General features: G+C 42.4%; 1 protein-coding gene across 2 annotated transcripts in view; it reads left to right on the forward strand.

Moving 5' to 3' along the window:
• Window positions 1–13,967, forward strand: part of LOC128685213 (NFX1-type zinc finger-containing protein 1-like) — a 429,985-nt gene that overhangs the window by 66,970 nt on the left and 349,048 nt on the right. For both annotated transcript variants that reach the window (XM_070080633.1, XM_070080696.1), the window contains exon 6: window positions 10,953–11,099. In XM_070080633.1, the coding sequence (XP_069936734.1) occupies window positions 10,953–11,099 (147 nt within the window). The remainder of the gene's footprint in view (window positions 1–10,952; window positions 11,100–13,967) is intronic.

Consider the following 13,967-nt stretch of genomic DNA (forward strand, 5'->3'; position numbering starts at 1 on the left):
ACATTTTATCTCTCTGGGATGCTTAAATATCATAGAATTGTATGTGTGGGTGGGGTGGCCTGGTATGGTAGCCTGGCTGACTACCATACATACCACACTTGATTTCTTACAATAAATACTACTTGTCTCACCCTAGATTAAGACTATAAATATTTTAAGGTAAGTAATGAGTGCACTATGTGTGTATTGTACTTTTTTATTGTTTTTTTATGCCTGGTTCTATTGCTAATTTAATATATGTTAGTGTAAACTTGTTATCTAGTGTTTGTATGCATTTATAAGTGGAAAAAAAGGGTGTTCCACTTTACGGCGGTTTCCGCTTTACGGCGGTAGCCTGGAACCTAACCTGCCGTATAAGTGGGGCCCTGCTGTACTAGTACACCTAAATTCTAGCACCCTCAAATCTAGTGAGAGAAAGCTGGTAGGCCTACATATGAAAGAATGGGTCTATGTGGTCAGTGTGCGCAGTATAAAAAAAAATCTTGCAGCACACAGTGCATAATGAGAAAAAAATGCTTTGACCGTGTTTTTGGATTAAAACAACAGCTTTGCACTGTATTTTTGTATGGCATTTATTGTTGTATTCTAGTTTTCTTGGTCTCATTCTGTAGAATGGAAGACATATTACAGAAATTGAGATGATTTTGACTGATTTTACAATGAAAAGTACCTTGAAATTGAGCTCAAAGTAGCAGAAATGTTCGCTTTTTACCAAAGTTCAAAAGTAAATATATCAAGCTAAGCGTCCAATACACGTCAACTGGTGAGTCTAATATTCTTTCACAAGTGCGCCGATATTATTTATACCATTTTTTACACTAATGCAGTAGTCTGCATAACAGTAAATCTTCTATTTTTTGTGAGAATAAAAATTCAAAGTGGAAAGCAAAAGAATGTAAGAGGGGCATTGGGACGTGACTAATGAACAGAAGAAATGTCATTTTTAGTGCCAGGAATGTCTTTCTTGTTTATTCTGGACCCTATTTGGAAATTGGCATCTTTTGAAATTTGTGTGAAATTGGCAAAATTGCTAAATTCTAACCACTGTATTGGATAGTTGAAATTGGTAAATGGGTGGTTTCTTGCACTCATTCGATAGAAAAAATGGAGTTCTAGCGAAATATTCATGTTTTTTGTCGACTAGTACAGTGGAATTGGCCGAAAGTAGGGCTCAAAGTGGGCAAAATTGCCGATGCGTAAACATCGCCGAGACCGCTAACTTCGCTAGAGCATAATTCTGTAAGTTTTCCATCAAATTTCATGCTTTTGGTGTCATTATGATTGGGAAAAGATAATCTTTTCATAAGAAAAATTAATTTTTTTTTGTTTTTTGAAATTTGGGCGACCCTGACAACAAGTCTCTGAGGCCTGTCCACCCTGAAAGGGCTAAAGTGAAGCCTTTACTGGTGTATCACTCTGAAAATCCCAGAGTGTTCCAGAAATACAGTGTCGCCAAGAGTAATTTGTGCGTGATGTGGAAGGCTAACAGTAAGGCATGGGTCACAAGGGATATTTTCCTAGAATAGTTTAATAAAGTGTTTGGCCCCAGTGTGAAGTACCTCCTGGAAAGTAAACTGTCACTCAAGTGCCTCCTGGTAATGGACAATGCTCCTGCTCATCCTCCAGACTTGGAAGAGCAAGTAGTGGAGGAGTTTAGTTTCATCATGGTGAAATTCTTGCCCCCTAATACAACTTCTCTCCTCCAGCCCATGGACTAGGAGGTCATTTCAAACTTCAAAAAACTCTACACAAAAGCAGTGCTTCAAAAGTGCTTTGAAGTGACCTCAGACACTGAATTGACCCTAAGAGAGTTCTAGAAAGATCACTTTAATATCCTCCATTGCATAAACCTTATAGGTAAGTCTTGGGTGGGAGTGACTTCCAGGACTTTGAACTCTGCTTGGAGAAATCTGTGGCCAGATTGTGTAGAAGAGAGGGATTTTGAAGGGTTTGTGGCTGACCCTAAGGAGCCTATGCCAGTTGTGGAAACTATTGTGGCATTGGGGATGTCCCTGGGGTTGGAGGTGAGTGGTGAGGATGTGGAAGAGTTGGTGGAGGACCACAGGGAAGAGCTAACCACCGAAGAGCTGCAAGAGCTTCATCTGCAACAGCAACAGATCACAGCTCAGGAAACTGCTGCAGAGGAAGAGGAAGAGAGATGCAGGAAGGTGCCTTCTTCAAAGATTAAGGACATTTGTGGAAAGTGGACTGAAGTGCAAACATTTATGGATGAACTTCACCCTAACAAAGCTGTTGCAGACCATATTGGCAACATATACAGTGACAATGTTGTGTCCCGCTTCAGACAAATCTTAAAGAAACGCCAGAAACAGAGCTCTCTGGACAGATATTTTGTGCGACAGGGGACCAGTGGCTCTCAAATTGTTTTCAGTGCCAGTGTCTTTAAAAAACAAAGAAGGGAAGTAACCCCAGATAAGGACTTCATACCTGAAGTCCTTATGGAAGGAGATTCTCCTTCCAAACAATAGTGTACACCTTCCTCCTATCCCCTCCTCCCGTCTTCCATCTACCCAGAAGTCTTCAGTAAAGGTAAGTGTAATGTTACTATTTTTTAAATGCATGTACTTGATTTCTGATTGTTTTCAGTATGTAAATCTTTATTTAATTTGAAAAAAAAATATTTTATTTTAATATTTTTGGGTGTCTGTAATGGATTAATTTTATTTCCATTATTTCTTATGGGGAAAATGGTTTCGAGTTTCGTGAATTTCAACTTTCGGCAGGCTCTCTGGAACGGATTAATCATGAAACTCGGGGGTCCACTGTATATGGAATAGGTGGTAAGTTACTAAATGCTGTAAAGAGTTTTTATGAGGACAGTTAGGCTCAGTTTAGGGTGTTTAGAAGAGAGGGAGACTACTTACCGGTAAAAGTAGGTCTTAGACAGGGATGTGTAATGTCACCATGGTTGTTTAATAGTACATATACAGTGGATCCCCGGTTCATGATGCCATCGGTATCCGATAAATCCGGTATTCGATGCATTGTGTCGCAAAAATTTTGCCTCGGTTCCCGTTACAAAACCCGGTATACGCGATTCGTCCGAGATGTGTCCACGTGTGGCCTGAACTGCCCCGTGTGTGCCAGTGTTTACAAGCCAGCCAGTGTGCTAGCATATAAGGATACATTCGGTACATTCCATATTATCACAGTGTTTTTGGTGCTTGTTACTGCAAAATAAGTCACCATGGGCCCCAAGAAAGCTTCTAGTGCCAACCCTTCGAGACCAAGGGTGCTAATGACTATTGAAATGAAGAAAGAGAAAATTGCAAAGTACGAAAGTGGAGTGCGTGTGTCGGTGCTGGCCAAGTTGTATATAAAGCCCGAATCAACCATCTCTAGTGACCAGGAAAACGGCAATCAAGGAAGCTGTTGTTGCAAAAGGTGCAACTGTGATTACGAAACAGTGACTGCAAGTGTTAGAAAATGTTGAGAGACTGTTATTGGTGTGGATAAATGAAAAACAGATAGCAGGAGATAGCATCTCTCAAGCGATCATTTGTGAAAAGGCTAGGCAGTTGCATAACGATTTGGTAAAGAAATTGCCTGCAACTAGTGGTGATATGAGTGAATTTAAGGCCAGGAAAGGTTGGTTTGAAAGATTTAAGAATCGTAGTGGCATGCATAGTGTGATTAGGCATGGTGAGGCTGCCAGTTCGGACCAAAAAGCAGCTGAAAAATATGTGAAAGAATTCAAGGATTACATAGACAGTGAAGGACTGAAACCTGAACAGGCCTGTTTTGGAAGAAAATGCCAAGCAGGACCTACATTACTCAGGAGGAAAAGGCACTCCCAGGACATAAGCCTATGAAAGACAGGCTTACTCTTCTCATGTGTGCCAATGCTAGTGGTGATTGCAAAGTGAAGCCTTTATTGGTGTATCACTCAGACACTCCCAGAGCATTCAGGCAAAAGAATATCCTCAAGACTAATTTGTGTGTGCTGTGGAGGGCAAACACTAAGTCATGGGTCACTAGGGACTTTTTCTATGACTGGTTACACCATGCATTTGCCCCCAATGTGAAAAATTACCTAATTGAAAAGAAATTAGACCTAAAGTGCCTCCTGGTATTAGACAATGCCCCTGGTCATCCTACAGACTTGGCAGAGCGACTTTGTGGGGACATGAGCTTCATTAACGTCAAGTTTTTGCCTCCTAAAACCGCTCCTCTCCTGCAGCCCATGGACCTGCAGGTCATTTCCGACTTCAAGAAACTGTACACAAAAGCTATGTTTGAAAGGTGCTTTGAAGTGACCACAGACACTCTATTGACTCTAAAGGAGTTTTGGAAGGATCACTTTAATATCCTCAATTGTGTAAACCTTATAGGTAAGGTTTGGGAGGGAGTGACTAAGAGGACCTTGAACTCTGCCTGCAAAAAACTGTGGCCAGGATGTGTAGACAAAAGGGATTTCGAAGGGTTTGAGGCTAACCCTGGGAATCCTATGCCAGTTGAGGAATCCATTGTGGCATTGGGGAAGTCCTTGGGGTTGGAGGTTAGTGGGGAGGATGTGGAAGAGTTAGTGGAGGAGGACAATGATGAACTAACCACTGATGAGCTGCTAGATCATCTTCAACAGCAAGAGGCCAGACCTGAGGAAACTGCTTCGGAGGAGGGGATGGAGAAATTGAAGGAGTTGCCTACTTCAAAGATTAAGGAAATGTGTGCAGAGTGGCTTGAAATGCAAAGCTTTTTTGATGAAAATCACCCTCACACAGCTACTGCAAGCCGTGTTGGCAACCTGTACAATGACACTGTTGTGAAGCACTTTAGGAAAGTCATACAGGAACAAGAGGTACAGGCCTCTATGGACAGATATGTTGTGCGACAGAAGTCCAGTGACTCTCAAGCTGGTCCTAGTGGCATTAAAAGAAGAAGGAAGTAACCCCGGAAAAGGACTTGCCACCTCAAGTCCTAATGGAAGGGGATTCCCCTTCTAAACAACAGGTTCGATACTCTCCCCTCCTCCCATCCCATCAGTCATCACCAGATCTTTATTAAAGGTAAGTGTCATGTATTCTATTGTTAGTAGAGTACTACAAACTGTGCATGTCTTCTTGAGTTTGTGTGCATTAACCCTTTCAGGGCCCGTCCCGTAGATCTACGGCTTTACGGTGAGTGTCCAAATCGTAGATCTACGCCATGAGCTCAGCTCACTCTGATAAACTGTGAGTGGTACATTTGGGCCTAGATATGAGAGAATACATCTATGTGGTATGTGTGCACCACATAAAACAGATCCTGCAGCACACTGTGTATAATGAGAGAAAAAACTGAAATCATGATTTTTCGATTAAAACAGCAACTTTGCAGTGTTTTTTCGTATGTTTTTTATAGTTGTATTTGCGATTTCTTGGTCTCATTTGATAGAATGGAGGACATACTACAGAAATAGAGATGATTTTGATTGGTTTTAGCACTGGAAATGGCTTGAAACTGAGCTCAAAGTGGCGGAAATGTTAAATTTTTGCCGATATTCAAGAGTAAACAAACGACCTCTCACGTCTAATACACGCCAGCTGGTGGGTCTAATATACATCCACAAATATGGTGATGATATTTATACAATTATTACAGTATTGCATAACAGTAAATCTTCTATTTTTTGGTGTGAATAAAAATTCATTATGTGAATAAAAAATCAAAATGGAATTTATTTGTAAAGCCTCAAAACATAACTAATGAACAGAGGAAATGTTAGTTTAGTGCCAGGAATGCCTACATTGTTTATTCTGGACCCTATTTTGAAATTGGAATATTTTGAACTTTGTGTTAAATTGGCCAAATTAACAATTTCCGATCACTTTATTTTGTAGTTGAAACAGTTGACGTGGCGATTTCTTGTGCTCAATCGATAGAATAGAAGTAATACTAGTGAAATAGCTAAGAATTTGGTTGATTGGAATAATGTAATTGGCCTAAAATGGGAGTCAAAGTCGGCAAAATCGCCGATTCGTTAATATCGCTGGCACATCAAAATTCGCGAGAGCATAATTTCGTCAATTTTCCACCAAATTTCGTACTTTTTGTTTTATTACCTTCACAAAAAGATTCTCTACGATTTCATAAGAAAAAATAACAAATTTTTTTTTTTTTTTGAAAATTCTTGGACACTGGTGCGTGACTCCAGATTTGGGCCTTGGACCCTGAAAGGGTTAAACTTAATATTTCATGTGGTAAAAGTTTTTTTTTCATACTTTTGGGTGTCTTGCACGGATTGATTTGGTTTCCATTATTTCTTATGGGGAAAATTGATTCGCTTTCCGATAATTTTGGTTTACGATGAGCTCTCAGGAACAGATTAATATCGCAAACCGGGGGTTCACTGTATTTATAGATGGGGTTGTAAAAGAAGTAAATGCTAGGGTGCTCGGGAGAGGGATGAGATTAAATTATGGGGAATCAAATACAAAATGGGAAGTGACGCAGTTACTTTTTGCTGATGATACTGTGCTTATGGGTGATTCTAAAGAAAAATTGCAGAGGTTGGTGGATGAATTTGGGAGTGTTTGTAAAGGTAGAAAGTTGAAAGTGAACATAGAAAAGAGTAAGGTGATGAGGGTATCAAATTATTTAGATAAAGAAAAATTGGATATCAAATTGGAGAAGAGGAGTATGGAAGAAGTGAATGTTTTCAGATATTTGGGAGTTGACGTATCAGCGGATGAATTTATGAAGGATGAGGTTAATCATAGAATTGATGAGGTTAAAAAGGTGAGTGGTGTGTTGAGGTATATGTGGAGACAAAGAACATTATCTATGGAGGCAAAGAAGGGAATGTATGAAAGTATAGTGGTAACAACACTCTTATATGGGTGTGAAGCTTGGGTTGTAAATGCTGCAGCGAGGAGGCGGTTGGAGGCAGTGGAGATGTCTTGTCTAAGGGCAATGTGTGGTGTAAATATTATGCAGAAAATTCAGAGTGTGGAAATTAGGAGAAGGTGTGGAGTTAATAAAAGTATTAGTCAGAGGGCTGAAGAGGGGTTGTTGAGGTGGTTTCGTCATTGAGAGAGACTGGATCAAAGTAGAATGACGTGGAGAGCTTATAAATCTGTAGGAGAAGGAAAGCGGGGTAGGGGTCATCCTTGAAAAGGTTGGAGGGAGGGGGTAAAGGAGGTTTTGTGGGCAAGGGGCTTGGACTTCCAGCAAGCGTGCGTGAGCGTACTAGATAGGAGTGAATGGAGACGAATGGTATTTGGGACCTGACGAGCTGTTGGAGTGTGAGCAGGGTAATATTTACTGAAGAGATTCAGGGGAACCGGGTATTTTATTTATCCGGGCTTGAGTCCTGGAAATGGGAAGTACAGTGCCTGCACTTTAAAGGAGGGGTTTGGGATATTGGCAGTTTGGAGGGATATGTTGTGTATCTTTATACGTATAGTATACTTCTAAACTGTTGTATTCTGAGGACCTCTGCAAAAACAGTGATTATGTGTGAGTGAGGTGAAAGTGTTGAATGATGATGAAATTATTTTCTTTTTGGGGATTTTCTTTCTTTTTGGGTCACCCTGCCTCGGTGGGAGACGGTCGACTTGTTAAAAAAAAAAAATATTAAAAACAATAATAATAGTAACAACAGAAAAATGGCAAAATAACGACTTAGGAACAATTCAGGATATGAACAGCCTTCTGGAACATAACTTGCTCATAAGTTGTGGGCATCTGTATATGCATTTTACTTTTTTATTGTGTTTTTAAGTCTAATTCTATTGCTAACTTAATATATGATAGTATTTATATGTATTTAAAAGTGAATAAAAGGTTGATTTGCTTTATGGCGCTAGTCTTGAACCTAACCTGCCATATAAGCAGGGACCTCCAGTACTTGCTGCTAGGTGAACAATTACAGCAGGTGTAAGGAATCATGGCCGTTGTCTCAGCCCATACCTGGGATAGAACCACTGACACTCATTGTATGAGCTGGGTGTTTTATCAACTGAGCTACAAGACACTGAGTGAATGATAGACAAGGACAGGTGCAATACAGGTTGAAAGAATTGTTATGTTTAATTGTTGATGGTATTATATTCGGGAAAGAAGGTGTTTTTTAACAGTAGCTTTGAAGGAGAGAGAGAGAGACTGAGACTGAGAGAGAGAGACAGAGAGACTAAGAGTGAGACTGTGACTGAGAGTGAGACCATGACTGAGAGTGAGACCATGACTGAGAGTGAGACCATGACTGAGAGTGAGACCGTGACTGAGAGTGAGACTGTGACTGAGAGTGAGACCATGGGTGAGAGTGAGACCGTGACTGAGAGTGAGACTGTGACTGAGAGTGAGACTGTGGGTGAGAGTGAGACCGTGACTGAGAGTGAGACTGTGGGTGAGAGTGAGACCGTGACTGAGAGTGAGACTGTGACTGAGAGTGAGACTGTGACTGAGAGTGAGACCGTGGGTGAGAGTGAGACCGTGACTGAGAGTGAGACCGTGGGTGAGAGTGAGACCGCGACTGAGAGTGAGACTGTGACTGAGAGTGAGACTGTGGGTGAGAGTGAGACTGTGGGTGAGAGTGAGACCGTGGGTGAGAGTGAGACCGTGGGTGAGAGTGAGACCGTGGGTGAGAGTGAGACCGTGGGTGAGAGTGAGACTGTGGGTGAGAGTGAGACCGTGGGTGAGAGTGAGACCGTGGGTGAGAGTGAGACCATGGGTGAGAGTGAGACCGTGGGTGAGAGTGAGACCGTGGGTGAGAGTGAGACCGTGGGTGAGAGTGAGACCGTGGGTGAGAGTGAGACCGTGGGTGAGAGTGAGACCGTGGGTGAGAGTGAGACCGTGGGTGAGAGTGAGACCGTGGGTGAAAGTGAGACCATGGGTGAGAGTGAGACCGTGGGTGAGAGTGAGACTGTGACTGAGAGTGAGACCGTGGGTGAGAGTGAGACCGTGGGTGAGAGTGAGACTGTGACTGAGAGTGAGACTGTGGGTGAGAGTGAGACTGTGGGTGAGAGTGAGACCGTGGGTGAGAGTGAGACCGTGGGTGAGAGTGAGACCGTGGGTGAGAGTGAGACCGTGGGTGAGAGTGAGACCGTGGGTGAGAGTGAGACCGTGACTGAGAGTGAGACCGTGGGTGAGAGTGAGACCGTGGGTGAGAGTGAGACTGTGACTGAGAGTGAGACCGTGGCTGAGAGTGAGACCGTGGCTGAGAGTGAGACCGTGGCTGAGAGTGAGACCGTGGCTGAGAGTGAGACCGTGGCTGAGAGTGAGACCGTGGCTGAGAGTGAGACCGTGGCTGAGAGTGAGACCGTGGCTGAGAGTGAGACCGTGGCTGAGAGTGAGACCGTGGCTGAGAGTGAGACCGTGGCTGAGAGTGAGACCGTGGCTGAGAGTGAGACCGTGGCTGAGAGTGAGACCGTGGCTGAGAGTGAGACCGTGGCTGAGAGTGAGACCGTGGCTGAGAGTGAGACCGTGGCTGAGAGTGAGACCGTGGCTGAGAGTGAGACCGTGGCTGAGAGTGAGACCGTGGCTGAGAGTGAGACCGTGGCTGAGAGTGAGACCGTGGCTGAGAGTGAGACCGTGGCTGAGAGTGAGACCGTGGCTGAGAGTGAGACCGTGGCTGAGAGTGAGACCGTGGCTGAGAGTGAGACCGTGGCTGAGAGTGAGACCGTGGCTGAGAGTGAGACCGTGGCTGAGAGTGAGACCGTGGCTGAGAGTGAGACCGTGGCTGAGAGTGAGACCGTGGCTGAGAGTGAGACCGTGGCTGAGAGTGAGACCGTGGCTGAGAGTGAGACTGTGACTGAGAGTGAGACCATGGCTGAGAGTGAGACTGTGACTGTGACTGTGACTGAGAGTGAGACTGAGACTGGAATTTTTAGGTAGTGTTTTCCAGATTTTAGGTCCTTTTATGCATGTTGGAGTTTTTTTGCAAAGATTAAGCTGGACATTGGGAATGTCGTAAAGATTTTTGTGTGTAGTATTATGCCTGAGTTTTGTTGCAGCTCTCAAGAAAGAAGTCACTGTCTTTCTTCATCAACATTTAACAACTCAAATTATTGCATTTATCTTCTCAGTATCTCTGCTTCACCATCTAATGTCTCCTTCTCTTTTGTTTGTAAACCTCTAAATCTATTTTTATCTGTAGGTTTTCTTTACTCATTACATATATTATTGTATTAGCATGGTTGCAAACAAATCAGGGAACGAGTGAGGCTTGAACTCTCAGACCAGTGCATATGTGGTCACAGTGGTGGCCTATGCTGACCTCCCTATCGTGTATAGAAAATACCTAGTTGGGTGAATCTTTATAGAGCCAGCTGGCCCAGTGGCTAACATACTTGGCTGTGAGTTTTAGGATTCACTTTCCATGGATTCATGCCCTACCTGTTTCTGATTTCTTTATTCATTAATGTCACTTCAAAATTTTTTTGTTCACAACTAACTTCGTTGATAAAGCTTCCTCTTACTCTCAACAAAATTTGTTGGTAAATGTCCACCCAATCTCATTGACTCGCTCTTTCCTCTCTTCTCTTCATATACTCCATCCTCAATGTAACACTTTTATGTTGTCAAAAATGTCTCGTATGCTAACTTTTTTCTACTTATGATCATCTTTATCTCATCATTCCACTAATCCCTTCTTTTCCCTCTGGACCCACATTCTCTAGGCCACCTTCCTCTCTCATGTCTTAACTCTCTCCTCTTAGTACATAATTTTCACTAGTTCACTCTTACTGAGGACATTCTCCTTTATCCCATCTGTCTCTTACTCTCACTGTAGTTAATACTAAATAGTGACCAGATATATCAGTTGCCACTCTTAGAAACATGCACATCTAGAAGTCTACTGATTAGTCTTTTATTAACTAAAACAGTCTAAAAAACTGGCACCATTATTCCCTGTATCATACCTCACATATTTGTTTAGGCTCTGTTTCCCAAAATATGTGTTCAAATTATGTATCACCAATCCAATGTAATTTTTGTTTTGTTTTTCCCAGGACTCTGATGATAACAACAGCCATGAAAACCAATACGAAGCAGAGTTTATCACAGGATTGTGTAGACACCTTATTTTACAAGGTTATTCTTCAGAGCAGATTACCATCCTCACTCCTTACTCAGGACAGTTCTTCCTGCTACGTAAGGTTGGTATTTGTGGTTTATGTTTTTACAAGTTTCGGTCCAGTATGTGTAGATTTAGACTGAAGGAGGAAGAGATATGTACGTACTTCAGATCATGTGGGTGCTCTTGTCTCTTACATTCACACTGTTGTGCCACCCAGAAAATTCCTTTTACCAAGAAAATTCTTTTTACTTAAAAAATTATGAAGATTCTTCGTGTTGCAAACACATTTTTTGTTGCTTATCACAAATGCTTGTTTTCTTTGACTATTTTACCTGTGCTTTTTATTTTTTTGACTTTTTTAACCCCTTCAAGGTTCGAGACCCCTGATCTCAAACTTGCTTGTAGGGTCAAAGAATTAAAAAAAAAAAAATTCAAATGAAATGATAGAGAATCTGTTTCCAAATGTAATGAAACCAAAGGTACGAAATTTGATGGGAAACCTATGGATTTACAGTCTCACAAAGTTAACGGTCTTGGCGATATTTACGCATCAGCCCCTCAAGGAAGGTTCCTTGACGTTGGTGAGGGGCTTTTAATCTAGGGAATTGGATCTATGCTCCAGTTCCCCGAATTAAGCCTGAATACCTTCCACATCCCCCCCCCACAAGCACTGCATAATCCTACAGGTTTAGTGCTCCCCCTGGAATATAATAATAATCTTTCTTTTTTCAACAAACCGGCCGTATCCCACCGAGGCAGGGTGGCCCAAAAAGAAAAACGAAAGTTTCTCTTTTTAAATTTAGTAATTTATACGAGAGAAGGGGTTACTAGCCCCTTGTTCCCGGCATTTTAGTCGCCTCTTACAACACGCATGGCTTACGGAGGAAGAATTCTGTTCCACTTCCCCATGGAGATAAGAGGAAATAAACAAGAACAAGAACTAGAAAGAAAATAGAAGAAAACTCAGAGGGGTATGTATATATATGCTTGTACATGTATGTGTAGTGTGCCCTAAGTGTAAGTAGAAGTAGCAAGATGTACCTGAATTCTTGCATGTTTATGAGACAGAAAAAAGACACCAGCAATCCTACCATCATGTAAAACAATTACAGGCTTCTGTTTTACACTCACTTAGCAGGATGGTAGTACCTCCCTGAGCGGTTGCTGTCTACCAACCTACTACCTAGGTATAATAATACTAATAATAATAATTTATGCATCGGCAATTTTGCCCACTTTGAACCCTATTTTCGGCCAATTCCATTGTCCCAGTTGACCAAACTCATAGCTATTTCACTAGTATTTCTTCTGTCTATTGAGTACAAGAAACTGCCCATTTACCTCTTTCATCTACACAATAAAGTGCTCAGAAATTCGTAATTTGGCCAGTTTTACAAACGATTCAAAAATCGTCAATTTGAAAATAGAGTCCAGAATAAACAACGTAGACATTCCTAGCACTTAAAAATATTTCATCTGTTCATTAGTTATGTCTCCAGGCCTTATTTTCCTCCTCCTCCTCCTCCTCCCTCCCTCCCCTCCCTCCCCTCCCTCCCCTCCCTCCCCTCCCTCCCCTCCCTCCCCTCCCTCCCCTCCCTCCCCTCCCTCCCCTCCCTCCCTCCCCTCCCTCCCTCCCCTCCCTCCCTCCCCTCCCTCCCCTCCCCTCCCCTCCCCTCCCTCCCCTCCCCTCCGCTCCCCTCCCTTTCCCTCCCCTCCCCTTCCCTCCCCTCCCCTTTCCCCCTCCCCTCCGCTCCCCTCCCTTGCCCTCCCCTTCCCTCCCCTCCCCTCCCCTCCCCTCCCCTCCCCTTCCCTCCCCGTCCCTTCCCTTCCCTCCCTCTCTCTCCCTCCCCTCCCTCCCTCCCCTCCCTCCCCTCCCTCCCCTCCCTCCCTCCTCTCCCTCCCTCCCTCCTCTCCCTCCCTCCCCTCCCTCCCCTCCCTCCCTCCCCTTCCCCTTCCCCTCCCCTCCCTCCCTCCCTCCCCTCCCTCCCCTCCCTCCCCTCCCCTCCCCTCCCCTCCCTCCCTCCTTGTTATTATATACTTCTACATATCCAAAACATTGCTAGGACATATAAATACTTTGTATATATTCCAAGACAATAATGAATGGCTAAGGCAGGTGTAACTGTCCACCTGTCAGAGTGTTTGTGACAATTTGAGTACAATTTCAGTACCTAATACTAGTGTCAGAACAAAGATTGGTTATAAAATGACAAGAACTACTACAAATTGTAATTATCAGAACCTAAAAATTACATAAAATAATATGAAAAATGGAAAATAGTATATTGGCAACACTTCTGGAAGTGGCAGGACTTGATGTTGCTGTCACATGAGCATCCAGTGCCAACTTCTCGGCCTCATATCTCGGTAAGTACTGACCTTAATTTTTTTTTATTCTAAAAGTGTCAAAAAATGTGTTCTTTTTTCTATAAAAAAAATATATATATAACAGACTAATCAGTGGTGTCTGTTATATCAGAATGTTATCAAATAGCAATAAAATATACTAAAGTACTCTACAGTATATCTAACATAGTACTGTACAGAAATATTGCAATAAACAGTTAATATTAAAGTTAATATTAAAGTTTGTTGTAAGTATCAGAGGTTTACTGTAACTGCTTTAACCCTTAACGGTCCAAACGTATATATACGTTCACTAGCAGTGCCACAAATATTTTGAAAAAAAAAAAAAAAAAATTCAAAAAATTCGTGGCGCTGCTAGTGAACGTATATGTACGTTTGGACCGTTTAAGGGTTAAAGCAGTTACAGTAAACCTCTGATACTTACAACAAACTTTAATATTAACTTATTTATTTTCACTGTTTATTGCAATATTTCTGTACAGTACTATGTTAGATATACTGTAGAGTACTTCAGCATATTTTATTGCTATTTGATAACATTCTGATATAACAGACACCACTGATTAGTCTGTTATATTGA

This window comes from Cherax quadricarinatus, chromosome 1 (genome assembly GCF_038502225.1).
Source record: "Cherax quadricarinatus isolate ZL_2023a chromosome 1, ASM3850222v1, whole genome shotgun sequence".
In the NCBI taxonomy this organism is placed as follows: Eukaryota; Metazoa; Arthropoda; class Malacostraca; order Decapoda; family Parastacidae; genus Cherax; species Cherax quadricarinatus.